This window comes from Lampris incognitus, chromosome 11 (assembly GCF_029633865.1).
Source record: "Lampris incognitus isolate fLamInc1 chromosome 11, fLamInc1.hap2, whole genome shotgun sequence".
In the NCBI taxonomy this organism is placed as follows: Eukaryota; Metazoa; Chordata; class Actinopteri; order Lampriformes; family Lampridae; genus Lampris; species Lampris incognitus.
Genome location: NC_079221.1, coordinates 40,597,230 through 40,621,062, shown reverse-complemented (window position 1 = coordinate 40,621,062; position 23,833 = coordinate 40,597,230). Strand labels below are relative to the sequence as shown.

The 23,833-nt window shown below is 45.8% G+C and overlaps 1 protein-coding gene across 1 annotated transcript in view; it reads right to left on the bottom strand.

The window, feature by feature from the left end:
* Window positions 1-23,833, bottom strand: part of kif5c (kinesin family member 5C) — a 52,493-nt gene that overhangs the window by 9,802 nt on the left and 18,858 nt on the right. Inside the window, exons 4-16 of the mRNA XM_056288929.1 lie at window positions 23,622-23,726; window positions 16,445-16,493; window positions 16,293-16,348; window positions 15,670-15,757; window positions 14,758-14,882; window positions 12,708-12,812; window positions 11,531-11,679; window positions 10,558-10,706; window positions 4,772-4,941; window positions 3,709-3,777; window positions 2,775-2,981; window positions 1,350-1,496; window positions 535-723 (exon numbers count right to left, since the gene is read on the bottom strand). Of these exons, the coding sequence (XP_056144904.1) occupies window positions 535-723; window positions 1,350-1,496; window positions 2,775-2,981; window positions 3,709-3,777; window positions 4,772-4,941; window positions 10,558-10,706; window positions 11,531-11,679; window positions 12,708-12,812; window positions 14,758-14,882; window positions 15,670-15,757; window positions 16,293-16,348; window positions 16,445-16,493; window positions 23,622-23,726 (1,608 nt within the window). The remainder of the gene's footprint in view (window positions 1-534; window positions 724-1,349; window positions 1,497-2,774; window positions 2,982-3,708; window positions 3,778-4,771; window positions 4,942-10,557; window positions 10,707-11,530; window positions 11,680-12,707; window positions 12,813-14,757; window positions 14,883-15,669; window positions 15,758-16,292; window positions 16,349-16,444; window positions 16,494-23,621; window positions 23,727-23,833) is intronic.

The window sequence follows — 23,833 nt, the reverse complement described above, 5'->3', positions numbered from 1 at the left end:
CCCTCCGGATGCCCGAACTCCTCACCCTATCTCTAAGGCTGAGCCCAGACACCCTACAGAGGAAACTCATTTCAGCCACATGTATCTGCAATATCACCCTTCCAGTCACTACCCAAAGCTCATGACCATTGGTGAGGGTTGGAACGAAGATTTACTGGTAATTTGAGAGCTTTGCCTTCCAGCTCAGCTTCCTCTTCACCCACAACAGTCTTGTACAACATCCGCATTACTGATGCTGCACCAATCCATCTGTCAATCTCCTGCTCCATCCTACCCTCACTACTAACTACTACTTTAACTACCGAAGTTAAAAAAAAGAAACTCATCCCTGATAAAGTCAGTCTGATCTGTCTGCCTCCTTGCTGTATTTCCACCTAGACTTTATATGACTTATTGAAACCAAACTTTAACTTCTTGGCTAGTTTCTTGAACCTATCGCATTGATAAAGTGTTATGTTATCCTTGATTTCTCTATGAGTTTTAACCTATCAATATCGATATGTGAACTTCTCTCTTAAGCCAGATCCCTTTTACCTGAGAGATGAGCAATTCACAGGACGCCAGTTCCTTCTCATTGGCCTGCATCTTGCGGCTGGTGTCGGTAAGGGAGCTCTCCAGCTGCTTGCTGCGGTTGACCAGAGACTTGATCTCTGACTTCATCTTACTGATGTAGAGACGGGCCATGGTAAACTCCTCCTCCATTGCACCATTCGACTCCGTCATCTAAATTTATAGAAATACCGGCTTAGTGTATGTGTGTAATACTATCTCTGTATTAACTTCTGTGTTTTACTCGTTTTGGGTAAAGGCAAATGAGGCACGTGTGTGGGTGTGTGTGTGTGAGTGAACACATTCACTGCAGTTCATGTGACGCGTTGTGTTTTGTTTTCTGTCACACCTCCAAAAGTGAAGACAGCATCCTCTGCCTCGTGATGGCGTTTAAGTGTGTGCTTCAAGGTATATCTGACGTCAGTGATATTTGCTGTGGAAAGATATTTTTGCGCCTTCACAGCTCCCAATACTTCACTATGTTCCTGTCAACATGTCCGCTTGAAGAAAGTAAATCTTTCAGCCATTTGATTGTGCATGCTAGGCTCAGTGAGTACCCACTATCACTGAGAAATGACACGTACATGTAAATCAGAGAATGGGGTGGGATACTTTCTTTCAATAAACAAAAGAAGCAACTTTGATGTTGCTTGACCACAGTTTACACCCATATCACATTACCAGCGATGATGATAATGATGATGATGATTATAATAATGGTGGTGATCAAACAATACACAAGTGAAAATGGACGGGTCAACAACGGTTCGCCAGCCAGCAGTTCATGTTTCTGTCCTTACAGCTTTGAGGTCAGTGGTGCCGAGGACGCTGCCAATGTCACTGAGGTCTCGGAGCAGCAGATTGAGGATCTCTGCTGCCCTTTTCCTGTGGTGACTGCTCAGCTCCTGCAGGGTGACCAGCTCCCTCTGCACGCCGTCTAGTGTGCTCTGGAACACACACACACACACACACACACACACACACACACACACACACACACACACACACACACACACACACACACACACACACACACACACCAATTAACACAAACGTCAGCAAGTTTGAACATTCTCATCCCATATATGAATCTTTGCCAGACCAACAGAAATATATTTTTTCAGTCATAACTCAAAAACTTCAGATGTGACTTTGATGAATTTGGGCGGCATTTAGAAATTACACCATTTGGCCAGAGGGTGGTGCTAAAGTAAATAAATGAGGAAGCATATCTACAGTTGCAACGACATGAGGTAGAGAGACATTATTTTTTAACTCTTATTGTGCTGGCCGACAGCCTCTGATACACGTTCTGCTTCTTCTGCAGCATCCGTTTCAATTTGTCACCAAATGCGTAGGTGTCATTTATTGCCAATTCGTCACCTCTCGCGAGTCTCCGGGGCTCTGAATCTAGCAACAAAGTCGCTAAGTTGGCGACAATGCTTAGTGAAACTTCAAAGAGGCTCGTCATGTGCACACGTGTTAAGGTGTCTTCAAAACTAATTTGATGATGGCGGTCAGCTTGGGGGAACTTGACAAATTCTGAACACATGGTGCACTGCAGACTCGTACCCGGGCATGTGTTTTTACTGGAAGCTGCGGTTTTATACAGTATAATGGCATGGTGGTTTTAATGTCACTCTCTTATGAGGGTCTATTAACTCTTATGGGTGGGGTGGGGGACGACACAGTGAGGATACTTGACCGACCCTTCCCCCTCGATTCAAACCTGCAACTTTGTGTTGTTGTCACTATTTGGCCTAAAGAGGGCACTACATCACGTGTGTGTGTGGGGGGGGGTGGGGGGGGGGCTCCTGTTGATTAACACATCAAACTGCACGGGGAAAGGGGACACTGACAGGGTCAGACAAGTACTTTGATTTTAATTTTGACATGATGTGAAGACACATTAACCTACCTTTCATGGATGGTCAATGTATGATAGGATTTTGAAAGCACTTTAAATTTTTAGAGGATTTTGGGACATCTTGGGATGAGGCAAACACATCACACCTGGCAGCATTGTTGGTTTGAATCATACTTAATGCTCTATTTTCATGTGATCCTGTTTCTGCTAAACAGTCTCTGGAATCTTCACAGGACCGTTACAGATAAAGCAAAAACGCCACAGAAATGATACTGTAAAAAGTAAGTGCATCTACTGTATTCTATCAAGATGCTAAACACTAGCCCCCCCCCCCTCCGTTTCACCGGGGCGGACTCACCGTCTTCTGGTTGAGCTCGTCGTTGAGCATCTCGTTGCTGCGGTTCTTGTTCTCCACCTCCTGGCTCTTGTGGTCGTAATTGACGGCCAGCTCCTCCAGGGCCTGGAGCACCTCCTTCACCTCCTCCTTGGAAGCGTCGTTCTCCCGCTGCAGGCGAGACAGCTCCTCTTGGAGACGCTCGTAGTCCCGACGGTTAGACGCCAGGAGCTAGATGGGTGGATGGACGGGAAGAGAGGGGTAGAAAACGAGTATTGAGTGGAGGAAGTGATTGATGCAGGAAATAAGAGGGGTGGATAGATGGATGGATGGATCGTTGATTTGTGTGGATGGACAGATGGATAGAATCGTAAAGTGAAGACAGTGCATGTACAGAAGACTGTGGTAATGCACAGCTATATAAGACAAAGCTGTCATTTCAGCGATAGTGGATCCCAGATTTTGGTGCAGAGTAAATCATCGGGGCAGACAAGAGATGTTGTTGGTTGCTGAGGCCTCACCCTGACATGACGGCACTGCGTTCGGCTCTGAAAGACTAAACGATAGAACAGCTATTGTTCGACTGCTTTTAAAAAGCTTTCAGCTCCTCAAAGGTACTTGTAATACAATAGTTGCGTTACCATGGAAATGGATCTCTCATTGAAATCGTTTTATAGTGCGCGTCAGGAAATTGCTGCTTTCGGGGCCGATTAAGGAAGCCATGCTGGCATCCGATGCGGCGCCATGAGTGGACGGACAGGGTGTGGCTAAAGAGTTTAAATCAAACCATTATGAAAATAATCCTGTTGTCAAATTCACATTTCACAAGGTTAAACTACCACTAGATGGCGATGAGCACCAATATAAGTAAAGTGGGGCGAGGGTCAAAATGTGGGCGAGCACAGTCCCCGCCTCCTTTGAAAGCGTGTGTGGTGTTACATAAGGCTCCCGAGCTTACCTCATCTTGATCGATCATCTGCTCCTTGAACTTCTCGGCCACCTGACAATGTTGGTTGATCTCGTCATCCTGAAAAGACAGAGGAGGTGCTGCGATTCTGTCCGTTGTATGTTAGACAACACACCGACTCAGCCTCTGTGACCACATCTGGATTATTCAAAAGGTGTTTGCACAACCAGCACCATTGTCTATCCTCCCCTCTTCATGCCAACATTAAGATGACCCCCCAATGCCATCATGAGATTTGTGGTGAAGATCTGTAATGTTACTGCTAACATTTTGAGGAGGTTTCTCAACGATCTAGCAAATTATCATCCATTATTACCAAAGTCAAGTTGGCATAACTAAACATTTTCTAGTAAACCTCTTATTTTTCAGTTTAAGCATCTATTTACACCTTTCTTTATCGGTTAGGGCATTAAAACACATCTGATAATGATATTAGGGCCCTGTGATGGACTGGCGGCCTGTCCAGGGTGTCTCCCCGCCTGCCGCCCAATGACTACTGGGATAGGCTCCAGCATTCCCACAACCCTGATTGGGATAAGCGGCTTGGATAAAACCAACAGTTATCTTACACCTTTCCTAAGAAAACTGTCAATTTTTTTTTTAATTTTCCCCCCCTTTTTCTCCCTAATTGTACTTGGCCAATTACCCCACTCTTCCGAACCATCCCGGTTGCTGCTCCACCCCCTCTGCTGATCCAAGGAGGGCTGCAGACTACCACATGCCTCCTCCGTCGCCAGCCGCTTCTTTTCACCTGACAGTGAGGAGTTTCGCCAGGGGGGCGTGGGGCATGGGAGGATCACGCTATTCCCCCCAGTTCCCCCTCCCCCCCAAACAGGCGCCCCGACTGATCAGAGGGGGCGCTAGTGCAGCAACCAGGACACATACCCACATCTGGCTTCCCACCCGCAGACACGGCCAATTGTGTCTGTAGGGACGCCCGACCAAGCCGGAGGTAACACGGGGATTCGAACTGGCGATCCCCATGTTGGCAGGCAACGGAATAGACCAACGCTACCCGGACACCCCCCCCCCCCTTTGCCAGACAAAGTTCAACCTTGTCGTCCAGCTGCTGATACAGGTCGGTGATGAGCTTCTCATACTGCGTCTTTTCCTCATCGCACAGCGGGGCTGGCGGAGGGGCCAAGGTTTCGATCACGGGCGTCGCCTCGCTGCCGCTCCTCTTCTCCTTGCTGCTGAGCTGCTCCTCCACTGGAACAGACTCACCTGGAAGACAGGTTGAAGACCCTTTCACACACACACATACAGCCCCTTACGTCACCACCGGTGGTTTCAAACGCTCGCACACGCAGCGGTGTGTCTGCAGGGCCTTATGGATAGGGTCTGCTCACACATGACAGTGACAGTGCCTTCTGTCTCATAACACCATGCTCGTGAAGAATGTCCTTTATTTTAGTGTAGACTACAGTGTGTCTAACTGTACCCCCACAAGCTGACTGTTTGAGCTCCTCTGCAGAGCGGACTCTCTTACCCGCTTCAGACAAACCGCCCTTCTGTGAACATGTCCCGAGGAGCATTCTTCGTGAGTGGTCCACTCACCGTAAAAGTGTTATGATTGGTGTGACCGGTGTCCGCGGTGGTGTAGCGGTCTAACCATCGGCTTTGTGTCGATGCAGTTGCCCACTGGGGACCGGGGTTCGCGCCCCGGTCTCATCAGATCCGACTATGGCCGGACTCGACGAAGCAGCAATAACGGTAGAGGCTAGTACTCATTGCCTCCGTTGTTTGGGTAGGTTAAGGTTAGGGTTGGGAGGGGGGGGGAGTAGGGTTACAGTAAGCTAATCAGACACAGAGTAGGGGTGGGTCTTCCTAGAATCCTAGCACCTGGATGCTACGCGGGCGTGTGGAGGCATGGTAGAGGCATTTTGCGCATGCTCAGTTGACCGTTCTCTGCATCGATGGGAGCTAGCCTCTACCGGGATGGAAAAGCAGTGGTTCGGCCTGGAGTCGCCTTGTCACAAAAGTGGCGAGGCGTCTCCTTCGAGACTGCCGGCCAGAGAGATGCAGTTGGCGAACGCATGCAGTACGAGGGTGGGTGTTTGAACTAAAATAGGGATCGATTGGCCACTAAATCGGGAGAAAAAGGGAAAAATCAGAAATAAATTTTAGGAAAAAAAAAAAAAAGATTGGCGTGACTCTGCGTGCTTGTCCCTGCAACGTTACGGCTTTTGTGAAAACTACTGTAGTTTTGAAGCGTTTTCATTAAATGTTAGTCGGTCTCGAGTAGGCGAACTGCCAACGCAACTTCTCCAGAATATCGACTCCGGCTCACGTTCCTCCACAACCCCGGCATGAAAAATAGCGAGAAGATTTACGGGTTAGACTGCATGTGTGAACCAGGCTGTAGAGAGATAAGGGCTGGCCAGAGTGCAACATATGTTAATAAAAAAAGAAGTAAATGACAGTATATCCCTAAATCCAAAAAACATCCTCCAGTTCCAACCCAAAAGAAGACATTGCACAAGCCCTGTATCCCCTCGCCAGCCCCTTAGCAAGCAGCTTAGCCTCCAGCGGAGTCCAATATTTCAGGCCGACAGTGGGTAGAGTTACACACGGTCCTCTGACAGGAATGAGGGAGGATGGAGGCAGGACGGAGCATGTTAAGACAAGATGTTAATGTGGGAGCATGTTGTCCATGTGTTTCTGCCTGTGTTTGCATGTACTGCTTGTGTGCATGTGTATCAGACAGTATATGTTGGTGGCTGTAAAACTTGAGGACAATATTTTCTTATCAAATCTGCTACTTTCTGAAAGAAAAAAGGTACATCAAGCCAAAAGGGACTGACTAACCTAATCATAAAATGACAGCACTGCTGGCTGGGATTTTCAAGGGCTGTCTGGGTGTTTGTAGCCTGTTATCTGTTATGTGAGCAGAGCTAGAGAGAGAGAGAGAGAGAGAGAGAGAGAGAGAGAGAGAGAGAGAGAGAGAGAGAGAGAGAGAGAGAGAGAGAGAGAGAGAGAGAGAGAGAGAGAGAGAGAGAGAGAGAGAGAGAGAGAGAGAGCTAGCGAGAGAGACAGAAAGAGACAGAAAGAGACAGAGAGCAAGAGAGAGAGAGGAAGAGCAGACATGGCCAATATGTGGTCAATGCATGACAGATGAGGTGGAGACAGAGGTGCACTTTCGTCTTAAATGTGAAAAATTTGAAAAACAGCGACGGGCTTTTGTCCAGGAGCTGGGACGTGTGATTCCAGAGTAGCAGGAAATGGACGACGCAGGTAAGCTGCGGGTGGTCCTGGGAGGGGGGCCAGCGGCGAGCATTGCAGCAAGATTTATATTTTCCTGTCACAACCTGAGAGACAGTGGGTGACGGCACCTATTGCTACTGTTGTTTGATATCATGATAATTGTTGCTGTTGCTGTTGCTACAATCATTGTTGTGTTGTGCTGTTGTTTTACATGCTTTGGCAATATGTACAAAAACACATGTCATGCCAATAAAGCACATACTGAACTGAACTGAATCGAATTGAGAGGAAGAGAGACAGCGAGAGACACACAGACAGACAGACAGACAGAGAGAGAGAGAGAGAGAGAGAGAGAGAGAGAGAGAGAGAGAGAGAGAGAGAGAGAGAGAGAGAGAGAGAGAGAGAGGGAGAGACAGACAGACAGACAGAGAGAGAGAGAGAGAGAGACAGAGACGAGAGACAAGACTACAAAGCAGAGGAATGTATGAGTCGGTGAGGCTGACCATCACACACAGAGCTGGTAACCATAGCAATAGATATCCTGCTCTGTCAGCCTCCACATAGCCGAGACTGACGAGCGTGCTTGTTCCTTCCATGTACTACCTCTTCTGGGGAGCCTGCAGTCCTCTAACGTAACGGGCGATACTGACAAATTCACGTATCGCAATAGCCTTGAGTGAATCCCTCGGAGTCGATACTGTGACGATATTTTGGGGACGACTATTGGTGCGTTCATAAAATATTTACCCACAAGGAAATGCTGAGAAATGATCAATGGTCATGTGGATATGACGACCAAGCAGGTAGAGACATTCACTGTCCATTGCACTCGGCCAAAACAGTCGAATAAGTTCACAGAGTTGTATCACTTTACTGTAATGCAGCTGCTAAGACCAGGGACTGACAAACTTATATATCACATTACAATAACCAAAACCCCAGACGACATCTAGCCTCACATCACAATATACCGATTATAGCAATATTTCACCCGGCTCCACCTGTAACATGAAGCAAACGCCCTCCGTCACAGCATCATAGCACCATCATCACCGGCTCAGTTCATGTTTCATATCACGCAAAAGCTGTGCAACCCTCCAAGAACACATCCAAACGCATTCATTAAATCCCACAGTGGGGAAGAAGGCTAAGGGGACACAGGGCTTTTTATCTGACCCGATGGCGAGACGACAAAGACAAAACCCAACATCCCGCAGCACAACTCTCTCTCTCTCTCGCAATAATACGCGACACATATCCGCTTCATCCAAAGCTTCAGCCGTTCAGAGTTACACGGGCAGCTTGTTTTGTCGTCTGCTGGGGTGTTTGAAACCCACGGAGATGATGCGAAGTGAAACGTCTGCTGCGGACACCCACAGAAATACGATGGAGTTCACATCGGTGCTTTTGCAGCACTACACTGAGCATTTATGCCAGGCAAACTCGGGGCTAAGTAAGACTATTATGGTGGACATTGTCCATCCAAGTCATTCAAAGAGATTAAATTCAGCTGGCAAATTGCCTCGTGCCAAAAATCCTGTCGTCGACTGACCTAGTTATTCTGACTAGAGTTTTATTTCCAGGAGAAAAGGCTGAACTAAGCAGGGAGCAACTTAAAGGATATTTTCATAAGAGAGAAAATCACAGAATAGATGAACGGCTCTGGAAACGTCTCCCTCTGTCCCTCTGTATCTCATCAAACTGGCGGTCCTCTCTATCCTGAGAGTGTGTGTGTGTGTGTGTGTGTGTGTGTGTGTGTGTGTGTGTGTGTGTGTGCACGCACTTGCCTTGCATCCCATATAGGCCCTTTGGTATTTCTCTGTAAAGCTTCAACTATAACAATTACAACAATTGCGTCAAACAGCGAACGGTTAATGTGCATGACTTTAACAATGACCAAACATCAACGCAGTTCCCCGCCGAACGCTCATTAGGTCCGGGCATTACATCCTAAAAGAGGATTAGAGATGCAGGTGAACCACTGGGTACCGTTATTCCTGAGGACGGGGTTGTGATGGAGAGACTCATTAGTAGTCATCTGCAGACGCCACTGAGAGGGAAGGTGGTGGTGTGTTATATTACTGTGGGGTCAAACCTACTCAGACGTGCTCATTACAGAGGCGGCTCAGACTCTCGGTGACATCTAACCATCATTTCCTCCATGCGGTGTCTGTCTCTCTGCCGGTTCCTCTTTCTGTGCTTTGTCTCAATCATTGCCTCACTTTAGCCCTTGTCCTAGACCTACACATTAGAAATGTACGCTTGTGAACATTTCCAAGATGGTTCCCTTGGCCTGGTTAGAGAGGTTGAGGAAAATAACTTAAGAACAGCGATACTCTCCATCAACACGTTCCATTACAGTGCCCTTGAGCAAGGCACTTATCTTCTCAGTAGCCAACAGCAGAGGACTGTGGTCTTCTAGATGTGCATAAATATAGATTTGAATCCTATTTGTTTCCTCTTATTCCTATCCTGACACAGCTTTCTTTTCTGCCTCCCCCCTCACAATCTCTGTTTAAGCATTTCTCTTTTTGTTTGGTTTGGCTGTTTGTTAAATTGAGTCAAAGAGGGGTGCCTGAATACATTGTGAGAATCCCGGCTTATTGGTATGCCCACCAGACCATGCAAGGGAAATGGGGTAATAGTGTTTCAGCCCCATTTGGGGTTAGCAATGGTGTCAGACAAGGGGGGATTCTGTCTCCAGTTCTCTACAATTTATATATTGATGATTTGTCCAAGCAGTTGAAAGCCTGTAACACCGGGTGCATGATGGGTAATACCTTGGTGAAACATATTATGTGTGCAGATGACTTTGTCATCCTTACTCCCTGTAGTGCTGGTCTCCAGCAGCTCCTATGTTGTCTGTATGGTGTGGAGCATGATATCAAATACAATGCTACTAAGAGTGTTGTCATAATCTGCAGAAACAAAGAGGTCAATCATCTAAAATTTCCTGATTTCCTGATAATAATCTTGGGGTATGTACTAAGGTGAAATATCTTGGGCATTATATTACTGAACAAATGACAGACGATGATGATATCTATAGGCAATGCCGCATGATGTATGCACAAGCAAACACTGTCACGCAAGTTTGGTATGTGTTCAGTTAGTGTGAAGATGTCTCTGTTCAGAGCATATTGTACAACACTCTATACTGCCCCCTGTGGTCAAACTGTAAAAAAGCAAGCTTACAGAGGCTTCAAGTAGTTTATAATGATGCTATGAGAATACTACTAAAAAGACCTAGATGGTGTAGTGCAAGTGAAATGTTTGTGGCTGCAGGAATCAATACCTTTCAGGCCCTTCTAAGAAAGCTCAGGTATAAATTTATTTGCTGGCTCAATGACTCTGATAATGTAATCATCAACAGTTTAACTGATATAAGATTCAGTGCCGCACGCTACCAATCCCGGCAGTGGGACCACTGGTATAGCTGCCTCCTTATAAGACACTGATTTGTTCCTTTTATGTTATTTATTGTGTTTACTTTATGTCTTGTCTAGGGTTTATCTTTTACCTATGGTTCTTATCTTTTGTGGCTTTATTCTTTCTTCTCTTGTTTTTTTACCTTGTCTTTGTCTGTTATGGACCCTGAGTCTGCGATAAAGTAGAAAAGAAAGAAAGAAAAGTTACCTTTTCTCCAACGTTTGAGCTCATTCTCCAGTTTCTGGATCATGATTTTCAGACTCCTGGTTTTCTCCTTCTCTTTCTCATACTTCTTCTTCCACTCCTCTGCTGTCAGCTCCAAGTTGACAGACACTGTGTTCTTGATGGTCTTCGCTCTGCAGAGAGAGAGGAGCCAGCGTGGGCAAAGATTCAGCGGCTTTACATAGATTGGATGGGTAGATGGATGGATGGATGGATGGATGGATGGATGGATGGATGAGTGGATGAGTGGATGGATGGATGGATGGATGAGTGGATGGATGAATGGATGGATGGATGGAGGGATGAGTTGTAAACTTAATAGATACAACAGAGTTGGACAAAGACAAAGGATGGATTGATTCTCAGATCCTTTGGCTAGCAGCAAAAGGCTCTGGAGCGTTTTGATGAAGACCCAAAAATGGCAGTCTATGACTAAAACCCTTCGGTGTAAAAGAACAGACTAAAATGTTCATCCTTGCTCTGTCTTCATTTACTACTTCAGACTAGATCTCTGATGTTTGTTCGCGTTGGTTGCAACCTTACATCAGAGCCACACACAATAAATGAAATATAAAATTAAATGAATAGAAGAAGCATTCCCCTCCTGACACACAGCATAGAGGGAAACGGACTGACCTTCAGCCACGCACATTCACAATGCGGAACGACATATTCACACCAACATGCCATCGGCTCACCCAGGAACAACTTTTCTTGGTGAGGATGGAAAGCTTTTGAAAAAAACGTGTTGACTTTAACGAAAGCTTAAAATAACTCTCCAACAGAAACCAACAGAAAAGTCTTGAAAGTGGAACAGCATCTTCTACAGGTCGGGTGATGTGACTTTTCTACATTATGTAAAGGATGCATGCTGATGACTGCACGCCCACACACACGCCCTATGACATTGTCCTGGTAATTGACTGATTGTAAATGTGAATCGATCTTGACGGCCCACCTCTGTCCAAACATGAGGGTAGACTTGGTCTCGGCCTCGTTGTAAGCAGACGGGGAGCAGCAGATGACGATGGTGGTGCGACAGTTGCCGCCCAGAGAGTCCTGCAGGATTCGTGTCATCTTGCTGTCTCGGTATGGCACGTGGGTTTTCTACAGACGGGAATGGAGGATGGACAACAAATGAGTCATCTACATGTTCACATACTGAGTTGTGAAATGATTCCCATATTCGTGTACTGATGATCCATCCTTGAATCGCAACAAAACTGGAGAAAAACTACATCTGAGTAGTTTTACATGTTCAAGTTGTCTCAGAATGCCTCCTTGCAGAGGTTTTTTTCCCCCCTTTTTTTCTCCCTAATTGTACCTGTCCAATTACCCCACTCTTCTGAGCCGTCCTGGTCACTGCTCCACCCCCTCTGTCGATCCGGGGGGGCTGCAGACTACCACATGCCTCCTCCGACACATGTGGAGTCGCCAGCCGCTTCTTTTCACCTGACGGTGAGGAGTTTGACCAAGGGAACATAGCGCATGGGAGGATCACGCTATTTCCCCCAGTCCCCCCCCCCGAACAGGCACCCTGACCGACCAGAGGAGGCGCTAGTGCAGCGACCAGGACACATACCCACATCCGGCTTCCCGCCTGCAGACACGGCCAATTGTATCAGTAGGGATGCCCGATCAAGCCGGAGGTAACACGGGTAATTGAACCAGGATCCCCGTGTCGGTAGGCAACGGAATAGACCTCTATGCTACCCGGACACTCCCCCTAGAGGTTTTTATGGTGTAGTGAAGACTCGCTGTGCTACAAATCATGTTGCACATTGGACAAAGTTTTTTATATTCATGTGCACGCTAATCAAATTCTATGTACAGTTTAGCAAAACAAACACTTGAATTCATATTGTCCCAGAGCGACACGAGCGACACGGGACTAGGAAAGGACTAGGACACAGAACAAGAACAAGAACATAGGGACAGGAAGCTGGTCTGACTGAAAAAAGTGAGTAACATTTATACTTCAATTCATCCCCTCTTGACATACTAGATCCAGGCAGACCTGGCTTCTGGGCTGACACCGCATGAATAACACTGTAATATGTAGCATGGACAAAACTGACTAGGCAAAATGATCAGCCAGCAAACAGACAAACAAACAGAAAAACAGAAAAACTTACAGTTCCCTCAGCCAGTGCAGAGATGACATTTCCCAGAGCGGAGAGAGACTTATTGATATTCTTGGCTTCATCTAACACCGCTCCTTCTGCCCCAGTTTTGCTAACCTTGAATGGAGGGAGGAGGACAAAACCCAGAAGGCTGTCAGTACAGAAACAGCATCTACAGCTGGACCACTTCATGAAGGAGTGCTATGAGGGCTGGGTTCACTTTTAGCGAGTCGGTGTTGCTTATTTGCAAAACTGACAGATTGAGATGTGAAAAAAAATCTCAGTATACTCATGCTAGTTTAGCCCGTTTCAGTCTAGCGGCCCAACTCAATTTAAACATGCTCATGAGCCACTCTGTGCAGCGATCCATGGATAAACAAACAATGTGTTGAAAAGATAGGAAGGCATATACAGTGCACCCCTTCACTTTCCCCACATTTTGTTATGTTACAGCCTCATTCCAAAATGGATTAAATTCCTTTTTTTTCTCATCAATCTACATACAATACCCCATAATGGCAAAGTGAAAAAGGTTTAGTAGAAATTTTTGCAAATTTATCAAAAATAAAAAACGGAAATATCGCATGCACATAAGTATTCACACCCTTTACTCAGTACTTGGCTGAGGCACCCTTGGCAGCGATTACAGCCTCAAGTCTTCTTGGGTATGAAGCTACAAGCTTGGTACACCTATATTTGGGGTATTTCTCCCATTCTCCTCTGCAGATCCTCTCGAGCTCTGTAAGGTTAGATGGGGAGCGTCGCTGCACAGCTCTTTTCAGGTCTTTCCAGAGATCTTCAATGGGGTTGAAATCTGGGCTCTGGCTGGGCCACTCAAGCACATTCGCAGACTTGTCCCGAAGCCACTCCTTCATGTCCTGGCTGTGTGCTTAGGGTCGTTGTCATGTTGAAAGGTAAACCTTCGCCCCAGTCTGAGGTCCCGAGCGCTCTGGAGCAGGTTTTCATCAAGGATCTCTCTGTACTTTGCTCCATTCATCTTTCCCTCGATCCTGACTAGTCTCCCAGTTCCTGCCGCTGAAAAACATCCCCACAGCATGATGCTGCCACCACCATGCTTCACTGTAGGGATGGTATTAGCAAGGTGATGAGAGGTGCCTGGTTTCCTCCAGACGTGACGTTTGGCATTCAGGCCAAAGAGTTCAATCTTGGTTTCATCAGACCAGAGAATCTTGTTTCTCATGGTCTGAGAGTCCTTTAGGTGCTTTCTGGCAAACTCCAAGCAGGCTGTCATGTGCATTTTACTGAGCAGAGGCTTCCGTCTGGCCACTCTACCATAAAGGCCTGATTGGTGGAGTGCTGTAGAGATGGTTGTCCTTCTGGAAGGTTCTCCCATCTCCACAGAGGAACGCTGGAGCTCTGTCAGAGAGACCATCGGGTTCTTGGTCACCTCCCTGACCAAGGCCCTTCTCTCCCAATTGCTCAGTTTGGCTGGGCGGCCAGCTCTAGGAAGAGTCCTGGTGGATCCAAACTTCTTCCATTTACGAATGATGGAGACCACTGTGCTTTTCGGGACCTTCAAAGCTGTAGACATTTTTTTGTACCCTTCCCCAGATCTGTGCCTCGATACAATCCTGTCTCGGAGGTCCACAGACAATTCCTTTGACATCATGGCTTGGTTTCTACTCTGACATGCACTGTCAACAGTGGGACCTTATATAGACAGGTGTGTGCCTTTCCAAATCATGTCCAATCAATTGAATTTACTACGGGTGGACTCCAATCAAGATGTAGAAACATCTCAAGGATGATCAGTGGATACAGGATGAACCTGAGCTCAATTTTGAGTGTCATAGCAAAGGGTGTGAATACTTATGTACATGCAATATTTCAGTTTTTTATTTTTAATAAATTTGCAAAAATTTCTGCAAAACCTTTTTCACTTTGTCATTATGGGGTATTGTGTGTAGATTGATGAGAACAAAAAGGGAATTTAATCCATTTTGGAATAAGGCTGTAACATAACAAAATGTGGGGAAAGTGAAGGGGTGTGAATACTCTCCGGATGCACTGTAACAAGGAGGGGGGGAAAATCTGATCACACCTTTTCACTCCCTGCCAGGTCCACCAGGTAGAGCTTCCCTGACAGCTTCAGCTCGGTCTCCATGTTCTCCTGCTTGATGTTTATGAGGAAGATGCTGTGGCTGCGGGAGCTGTGCTCATTCATATCTGGGAAAGGGAGGAAAGTAAAAAGCGAACAGGATCTTTGACACAGCAAAATGGGCCCCTTGTACAACTGGTCATTTGAAAATTGTCTTGAAGTTATGCTGAAATAAATCATCTGGTTTGACTTTAGCAACCTTCTCACTCCTGGAGTTAGAGCAATACTCTGAATATATTTCTATACATTCCAATATATTTCTATATATTGAGTTAGTTGGTAGGCCATATATAATATGTAGAGGACTTTGGTTTTCTTATGGGTAGATTATATTTCGATTGACCAGCTGCGATGTGTAAACTGTGATGGATGGGGGTGTGCGAGTAGTGTAGCGGTCTATTCCATTGCCTACCAACACGGGGATTGCTGGTTTGAATCCCCGTGCTACCTCCGGCTTGGTCGGGCGCCCCTACAGACACAATTGGCCGTGTCTGTGGGTGGGAAGCCGGATGTGGGTATGTGTTCTGGTCATTGCACTAGCGCCTCCTCTGGTCAGTCGGGGCGCCTGTTCAGGGGGGAGGGGGAACTGGGGGGGAACAGCATGATCCTCCGATGTGCTACATCCCCCTGGTGAAACGCCTCACTGTCAGGTAAAAAGAAGCAGCTGGCGACTCCACATGTATCGGAGGAGGCATGTGGTAGTCTGAAGCCCTCCCCGGATCAGTAGAGGGGTTGGAGCAGTGACCAGGACGGCTTGGAAAAGTGGTAATTGCCGGAGTACAATTCGGGAGAAAAGGGGGGGGGGCTGTGATGGATGGGAGGAAAGAGGGACATGGATAAAAGCTGGAGACTCACTTGTGACAGCCACATGGCGGTTGGCCTTGCCATCATCGATGACATCCATCACCTCCTCTGGACTGGAGACAAAACGCTCTGTACAGCCCTGGAAGGAGAGACAGATACAGCTTGTTGATAGGAAAACTATATCAGAATGAGAATCAGAATCAACTTTATTGGCCAATTGTGCCTATGTACACGAGGAATTTGTCTCCAGTTCACAGCAGCTTCTAGCACTTGCAGACATCCATCCATCCATTATCCAAGCCGCTTATCCTAATTAGGGTCACGGGATGCTGGAGCCTATCCCAGCAGTCATTGGGCGGAAGGCGGGGAGACACCCTGGACAGGCCGCCAGTCCATCACAGCGCCGACACATTCACACCTAGGGACAATTTAATAAGTCCGATTCACCTGACCTACATGGCTTTGGACTGTGGGAGAAAACCGCAGCACCCGGAGGAAACCCACGCAGACACAGGGAGAACATGCAAACTCCACACAGAGAACGAGCCGGGATGACCCCCAAGGTTGGACAACCCCAGGGCTCAAACCCAGAACCTTCTTGCTGTGAGGCAACCATGCTAACCACTGCACCACCGTGCCGTCCTATGTACATATATGTATAGTGTTAAATTTACCTTGACAAAGGGAACCCTGTTCTTGTCCTCATGTACGGCCAAGTTGGTCTTTGACACTAGAAAAAGAAACCAACGCAGTTCCACAATGACATTTTTGTTAGATATCAGCCATCTATTTCGGTTTGATGTTGGAAAATGAGTTAAGAACTCACCGTCCAGTAAGTCTCTGATTTTGTCCAAGTAGATTTCAAAATAAGAGACCTAGAGAAATAGAGAAGACATGCCGGGAAGAAATGTGGTACAAACAGCAATTTAACAGTGAAAGAGTTGTGGTGATGCCCACAGACTGAACCAACAGATGAACATCTGCATTCTGTGTATACAGAACTGCAGGATCATGTATTGATGCATTTAGGGATAAGTTATGGGAGATGTATGAGAACATAAATAATGAGAAAATGGTTTTTGTTTGTGGGGACTTCAATATTGATTTGTTAAACCCACCTGAACACACTACCACTGCAAAATTAATTAATTCAATGTACAGTATGAGCCTGTATCCCTCAATCACACGCTTGACCAGAATAACAACTCACAGTGCCACACTAATTGATAATATATTCACTAATGTAATTGATAGGAAAGTAATAAGTGGGCTAATAATAAATGACACAAGTGACCATCTGCCAGTGTTTGCAGTCACTCAGAGCTGTACAGGGGCAAATAAGGACGTTACAACATACAACATAATTAGACAAAAAACAGAAGGGACAATTGATTCTTTTAAAAATGATCTGATGGTACAAGACTGGCATAAAGTCTATATGGAAGATGTAGATGAAGCATATGACACATTTTTGTCAATAACAATGGTTCTTTATGCAAAAAACTGTGCTCTTGTTAAGAAAGTAGTAAAACAGAAATTTGCTGAAAAGCCATGGTTAAGTAAGGGAATATTAAATGCATGTAAAAAGAAAAATGTATTATACAAAGACTTTTTAAAGAAGAGAACAAATGAATTGGAACACAAATATAAAACATAAAAACAGACAAAAATTATGAGAAGCAGCAAAGGGATTACTACAGCAAATTACTAGAGGACAATAAAAACAACATAAAAAATACATGGAAGGTATTGAATGGTATTATTAAAAATAAAAAGGGGAAAACTGGATAACCAAATTGCTTCCTAACCAAAAATAAAAAAAACATCAATGATATGGCCTTAACTGCTAATGAATTCAATTGATTTTTTTTGTTGGTGTTGGTCCTGGTTTGGCTGGGGAGATTGCAAGCACTGGCTGTGGAAATGATGTGGTAAGTAAAGATGTACAGATAAAAGAATCTTTGTTTTTAAAGGGAACAGATGATAGAGAAATTATTGACATTTTCAAAAGATTTAAGAGTAAGAAGTCAACAGACTGCAATGGTATTGAAATGTCGCTAGTTAAAGATATTATTGAGCGTGGTGAAACATCAGTCTGTGAAAACTGGTGTTTTTCCATGTAAAATTAAAACGACTTAAGTCATACCCATATACACGGCTGGAGATAGACACATACTCTCAAATTACAGACCTGTTTCTTTGCTTTCACAATTCTCTAAAATACTGGAAAAAATATTCCATTCAAGGTTGGACGACTTTATCACAAAACATAATGTACTGTGTGAACAACAATATGGATTTAGAACTAATAGGACTATATCATTTGCACTCACTGAATTCGTGGAAGAGATAACAACTGCTATAGAAAATAAAGAATATGCTGTAGGAGTATTCTTAAATCTAAAAAAAAAGCACCACGACTTATTTTTGATAAAACTACAAAAATATGGAATCAGAGGAGTAGCTCTTTCTTGGCTATCCAGTTACCTAAAAAATAGGTACCAATACGTGCAAATTAATCATTTTAAATCACAATTAATGAAGGTTAAGTGTGGGGTTCAACAAGGCTCAGCGTTGGGGCAATTGTTGTTTATTTTGTACATTAATAATATATGTGAGGTTTCCAAAACACTAAAAATTATTTTATTTGCAGATGACACAAACTTACTTTGTAGTGAGGTCAACTTGGAACAAATTTTGGATACAGTAGGAAATTAAAGGAAGAAACTAAAGAGTTGGTTTGATTCAAATAAACTAACACTAAATTTAAGCAAAACAAAATGTATAATATTTGGGAATCGGTCAACAAACTCAAACAAGAAGCTCATGATAAATTATGTAGAAATTGAAAGAGTGTCAGAAATCAAATTTCTTGGAGTAATAATAGACAATAAATTATGTTGGAAGCCACATATAAAGTATATTAAAGCACAAATATCAAAGTCAATTGCAATATTATATAAAGTCAAAGATCTCCTGCATCAACCAGCACAATACACCTTGTACTGTTCCTTCTTTACATTACATTAAAGTCATTTAGCCGATGCTTTTATTCAAAGCGACTTAAAATAAGTACGTACATTTAACGTAGGAAATCAGGAGAACTACTAGTCATCAGAGGTCATAAGTGCATCTAAACAAGCATCTAAGAGCAAAACCAGTGCTAAAGTAAAAGCGCAAGAAAGAGATTTTTTTTATTATTGAAATTAGTGAATACGTCTACGGTGGGTTAGCGGTCTAAGCATCAGCTTTGTGTTGATGCAGTTGCCCACTGGGGACTGGGGTTTGCGCCACGGTCCTGTCAAATCCGACTATGGCCGGACTCGATGAAGCAGCAATAATTGGCAACGTTGTCTTTGGGAGGGGGGCGGAGTCGGCTTGTGTTCGTCACATGAATGTGTCTCTGGGTGTGTCAGAGACACAGTGGTTCGGCCTGGATTCGCCTTGTCATGAAAGTGGAGAGGCGTCTCCTTCGAGACTGCCAGCCCGAGAGATGCAGTTGGCAAACAGGGTGGGTATTTGAACTAAAATAGGGATCGATTGGCCACTAAATTGGGAGAAAAAAGGGAAAAATCTGAATTTTTTTTTTTTAAATGAGTGACTACAATAAGTGCTAAGAACAAGTAACAGTGTAGTAGTTCTTGAAGAGGTGAGTTTTCAACCTGCGCCAAAAGATGGGCAGCGACTCTGCTGTCCTGACATCAGTGGGGAGTTCATGCCACCACCGTGGGGCCAGGACAGAAAAGAGCCGTGACCGGGTCTATTGGCAGCAGGGGCCTCTGAGCGACGGGGCAACCAGGCGTCCCGAGGTAGCAGAGCGAAGTGGTCGGGCGGGGATGTAGGGCTTGACCATGGCCTGGAGATAGGAAGGAGCTGTCCCTTTCACCGCCCTGTAGGCTAGCACCAGAGTCTTAAATTGGATGCGAGCAGCTACTGGGAGCCAGTGTAGGGACATGAGAAGGGGAGTTGTGTGGGAGAGCTTAGGGCGGTTGAACACCAGATGAGCTGCAGCTTTCTGAACAAGCTCCAGAGGTCTGATGGCCAATGCCGGGATGCCAGCAAGGAGGGAGTTGCCATAGTCCAGCCGGGAGATGACCAGAACATGGATGAGCACCTGTGCTGTCTCGTCAGTGAGGAATGGGCGAATCCTCCTGATGTTATAGAGGAGAAATCTGCAGGAGCGAGCAACCGATGCAACATTTGCAGCAAACGACAATTGGTCATCCAGGATCACACCCAGATTCCTCACAGTTCAAGTTGGTGTCACCACAGTGTTGTCAATGGTGATGGCCAGGTCTCGGTGTGAGCAACCTTTCCCTGGGAGGAACATCAGCTCTGTCTTGTCCAGATTGAGTTTCAGGTGGTGTGTCGCCATCCACTCCAAGATGTCAGTCAAGCACGCAGAAATGCATGTCTCTACTTGTGTGTCAGAGGGAGGAAAGGACAAGATCAGCTGGGTGTCATCAGCATAACAATAGTAAGAGAAATCATGAGGGCGAATAACAGAACCCAGGGATGTCGTGTACAGGGAGAAAAGGAGAGGACCCAGAACCAAACCCTGTGGAATGCCTGTAGTCAGTCTGCGAGGCTCTGACACAGATCTCCTCCATGTCACCTGGTAGGAGTGACCCGTCAGGTAGGATGCAAACATTGAGAGTGCAGAGCCTGTGACACCCAGCCCCTCAAGGGTAGAGAGGAGGATCTGGTGGTTCACTGTGTCAAACACAGCTGACAGGTCCAGGAGTATCAGGACAAAGAAGAGAGAGTTTGCTCTCACAGAGTGCAGCGATTCTGTCACTGCAAGGAGGGCCGTCTCTGTCGAGTGACCCACCTTGAACCCAGACTGGTTGGGGTCCAGGAGGTTGTTCTGGTGGAGGTACAAAGAAAATTGGGTAAATACAGCACGTTTGAAAGTTTTGGATAGAAAGGGTAGAAGGGAAACCGGTCTGTAGTTTTTGATGTCAGAGGGGTTAAGTGATCGTTTCTTGAGAACGGGGGTGACTCTAGCAGACTTGAAGGCAGATGGAAAGCATCCTGCCTGGAGGGAGGTGTTGATGAGGTGGGTTAGAAAGGGAAGGAGTTCAGGTGCTATAGACTGAAGAAGAGGGGAGGGGACCGGGTCAAGGGAGCATGTGGTGGGGCGACTGGATGTGATGAGGTTGAGGACTTCATTGGGGGAGAGGGGAGCGAGATGGGGTAAGGTGGGATGTGGAGAGGTGAGGGAGGGTGCAGAGGGTGGGATAATGCAAGCAGCACTAACTGGGCGGTGAGAAAAGGAGGATCTGATGTAGTTTACCTTCTTGTCAAAGAAGTTAGTGAAGTCATCAGGGAGAAGGGAGGAAGTAGGAGGAGGAGGTGGGGGTTGAAGAAGTGTAGAGAAGGTTTCAAAGAGTTTCTTAGGATTAGAGGCAGAGGATAGGATTTTAGAGTGATAGAAGGCAGCCTTAGCAGCAGAAAGGGAGGAGGAGAAAGTGGAAAAAAGAGATTGGAAGTTGAGAAGGTCCTCTGGGAGTTTGCCTTTTCTCCATTTGCGCTCTGCCACTCTTAGGCTCCATCTGTCAGTACGTACTGAGTCGGACAGCCAAGGGGCATGTGGAGTTGGGCGTGCAGGCCTGGAGGTGATGGGACAGAAACTGTCCAGAGAAGAGGAGAGGGTAGAGAGAAGAAGGTCAGTAGCAGTGTCAGGGGGTAGGAGAGAGAAAGATTCAGGTGTAGGGAGGATAGAGGTAACAGAGGAAGAAAGATAGTGGCGGAGAGAGAGCGGAGGTGAATGGGTGGAAACCATGTATGTAGGGGGAGGGGCTGAGGGGGTGAAGAGAGGGAGAGAGAGTAGGACATGAAATAGTGGTCAGAGAGCTGGAGGGGAGTAACAGAGAGATTGGAAATAGGCCAGTGTATAGTAAAGATAAGGTCCAGCTGGTTGCCGGCCTTGTGGGTAGGAGGAGAGGGTGAGAGGTGAAGGTCAAAGGAGGAGAGGAAAGAGAGAAGAGGATCTAGCTTGTCAGTGTGGACGTTAAAGTCACCGAGAAGGATAAGTGCAGAGTCATCAACAGGGAAGTGCGAGACAAGTGTGCCAAGCTCCTTCAGAAACTCATCAAGGGGGCCTGGTGGGCAGTACACAACCACAATGGTGAGTTTGACTGGATAAGAGACAGTAACAGCATGAAATTCAAAAGAAGGTGCAGAAAAATGTGGAATGGAAACATTCCACAACTCAAGGGAAAAGAGATTAGCAGGCCAGTACCACCACCTCGCCTCCCAGCTCTGGGAGTGTGAGAAAAAGAGTACACATCAGAAAGAGCTGCGGGTGTGGTACTGTTTTCTGGCATGATCCAGATCTCAGTTAGAGAAAGAAAGTTGAGGGAGAGCAAGGATGCGTAGCCTGAGATAAACTGAGCTTTTGGCACCGCAGACTGGCAATTCCAGAGACCTCCCGTCACCACTTGCTCAACGTGAGTGGAGAGAGTGGGATAGATGAGATTGGTAGGGTCACAGCGCCTAGGAGTGACCCAATGTCTATGCCAGCCCCGGGAAGAGTTTGTTTATTTTTTGTTAATTTGTTGTTTATTTTGGTTTTTATGCATTGGTCTTTTTTTTAACTTTTGTTTTGTTTTGAAAGTTTTGTTTTGATTTGATTGATAATACATAAAAAAGGGGTAGGACCAGAAAAGTTCTTTACTTTATCCTACACCGTTTTCGAACACGGACTAGCTATTAATTGTGTTGTTGTTACAGAGAGTTTGCAAATTATGTTCACTGTTGTTTCCATTTATTTTGTATTCCTGCCTATATATCTTATTTTGTTATTCTAACATGTTCAAAATAAAATCAATCATGACAATCATGTCATTCTAGTTCTTAAATGTTCAATTTTTAATCAGAGCTACCACACACACACACACACACACACACACACACACACACACACACACACACACACACACACACACACACACACACACCAGCTGGGTTTAACATTGGCCATATGGCACATATAGCTCTCCACACAGCAGGAATCTGCCTCATTCTGGTTTAACTCCCACAAAGCGGTGGATGGCCACCAAGCCTTTTCTATTTACAGTCCTTGTTCTTGAACTGTTTTTCACTGTGATCATTGCAGTGTTTATGAGAGGGCCCATTTTATTTATAGGTTATAGTTAAGGGTTGATTTTGGCCTAAATGTATTTTCTTTATGTTCTGCAATATTAAAATTAATCTGTGTGTTCATTAGAGAAATGATTTATTCAGCTTTACCGTTGAAAGACGTGGTTGATGGACAGGACTGTTGTGTGTATTTGCGTGCGAAGGGTCCGCATCCCTCTTTAATTTTGATGTTAACTAACGAACAAATCAACGATAAGAGGAACTTGGTGGATTCCAAAAGGAAACTCATATAGTTTTTGCACACCTCTTTTTTTTTCTTTTTTGGGTTTTTTTCCTCCTTTTTCTCCCCAATTGTACTTGGCCAATTACCCCACTCTTCCGAGCCGTCCCAGTCGCTGCTCCACCCCCTCTGCTGAGCCCGGGAGGGCTGCAGAATACCACATGCCTCCTCCGATACATGTGGCGTTGCCAGCCGCTTCTTTTCACCTGACATGAGGAGTTTAATCAGGGGGCCATAGCGCGTGGGAAGATCACGCTATTCCCCCTCCCCCCTAAACAGGCGCCCCGACCGACCAGAGGAGGCGCTAGTGCGGCGACCAGGACGCATACCCACATCCGGCTTCCCACCCGCAGACACGGCCAAATGTGTCTGCATTGACGCTCGACCAAGCCGGAGGTAACACGGAGATTCGAACCGGCGATCCCCATATTGGTAGGCAACGGAATAGACCGCTACGCCACCCGGATGAATATTAGTTTGCACGCTTCTTACAGACAGATCTGTGCTTACAGTTGTTGCATGAGGCCCATTGTGGAAAAGAGATAAACTGAGGTCAGGGTGGATTGTAAACCAGAATCATCTGAGTCGTGGAGGGCGCGGCGCCAGCAGTGGCTCTCACCTTGATATGAAACTCCAGGTTTTCATCCATGGAGTAGATGTGGTCAAAGATGTCCCTGGCAATACGAGGGATGATGCCCATCTGCTGGGAGTCATGGAGCTTACCCTAAAAAAAAAAAACACCCGACACACCACAAGTATTATTCAACACAGCACTGCAGTAATCATCCTGAGCACCAAGTAACAAATGGCAAAGCGGTTGGAAATTGTACA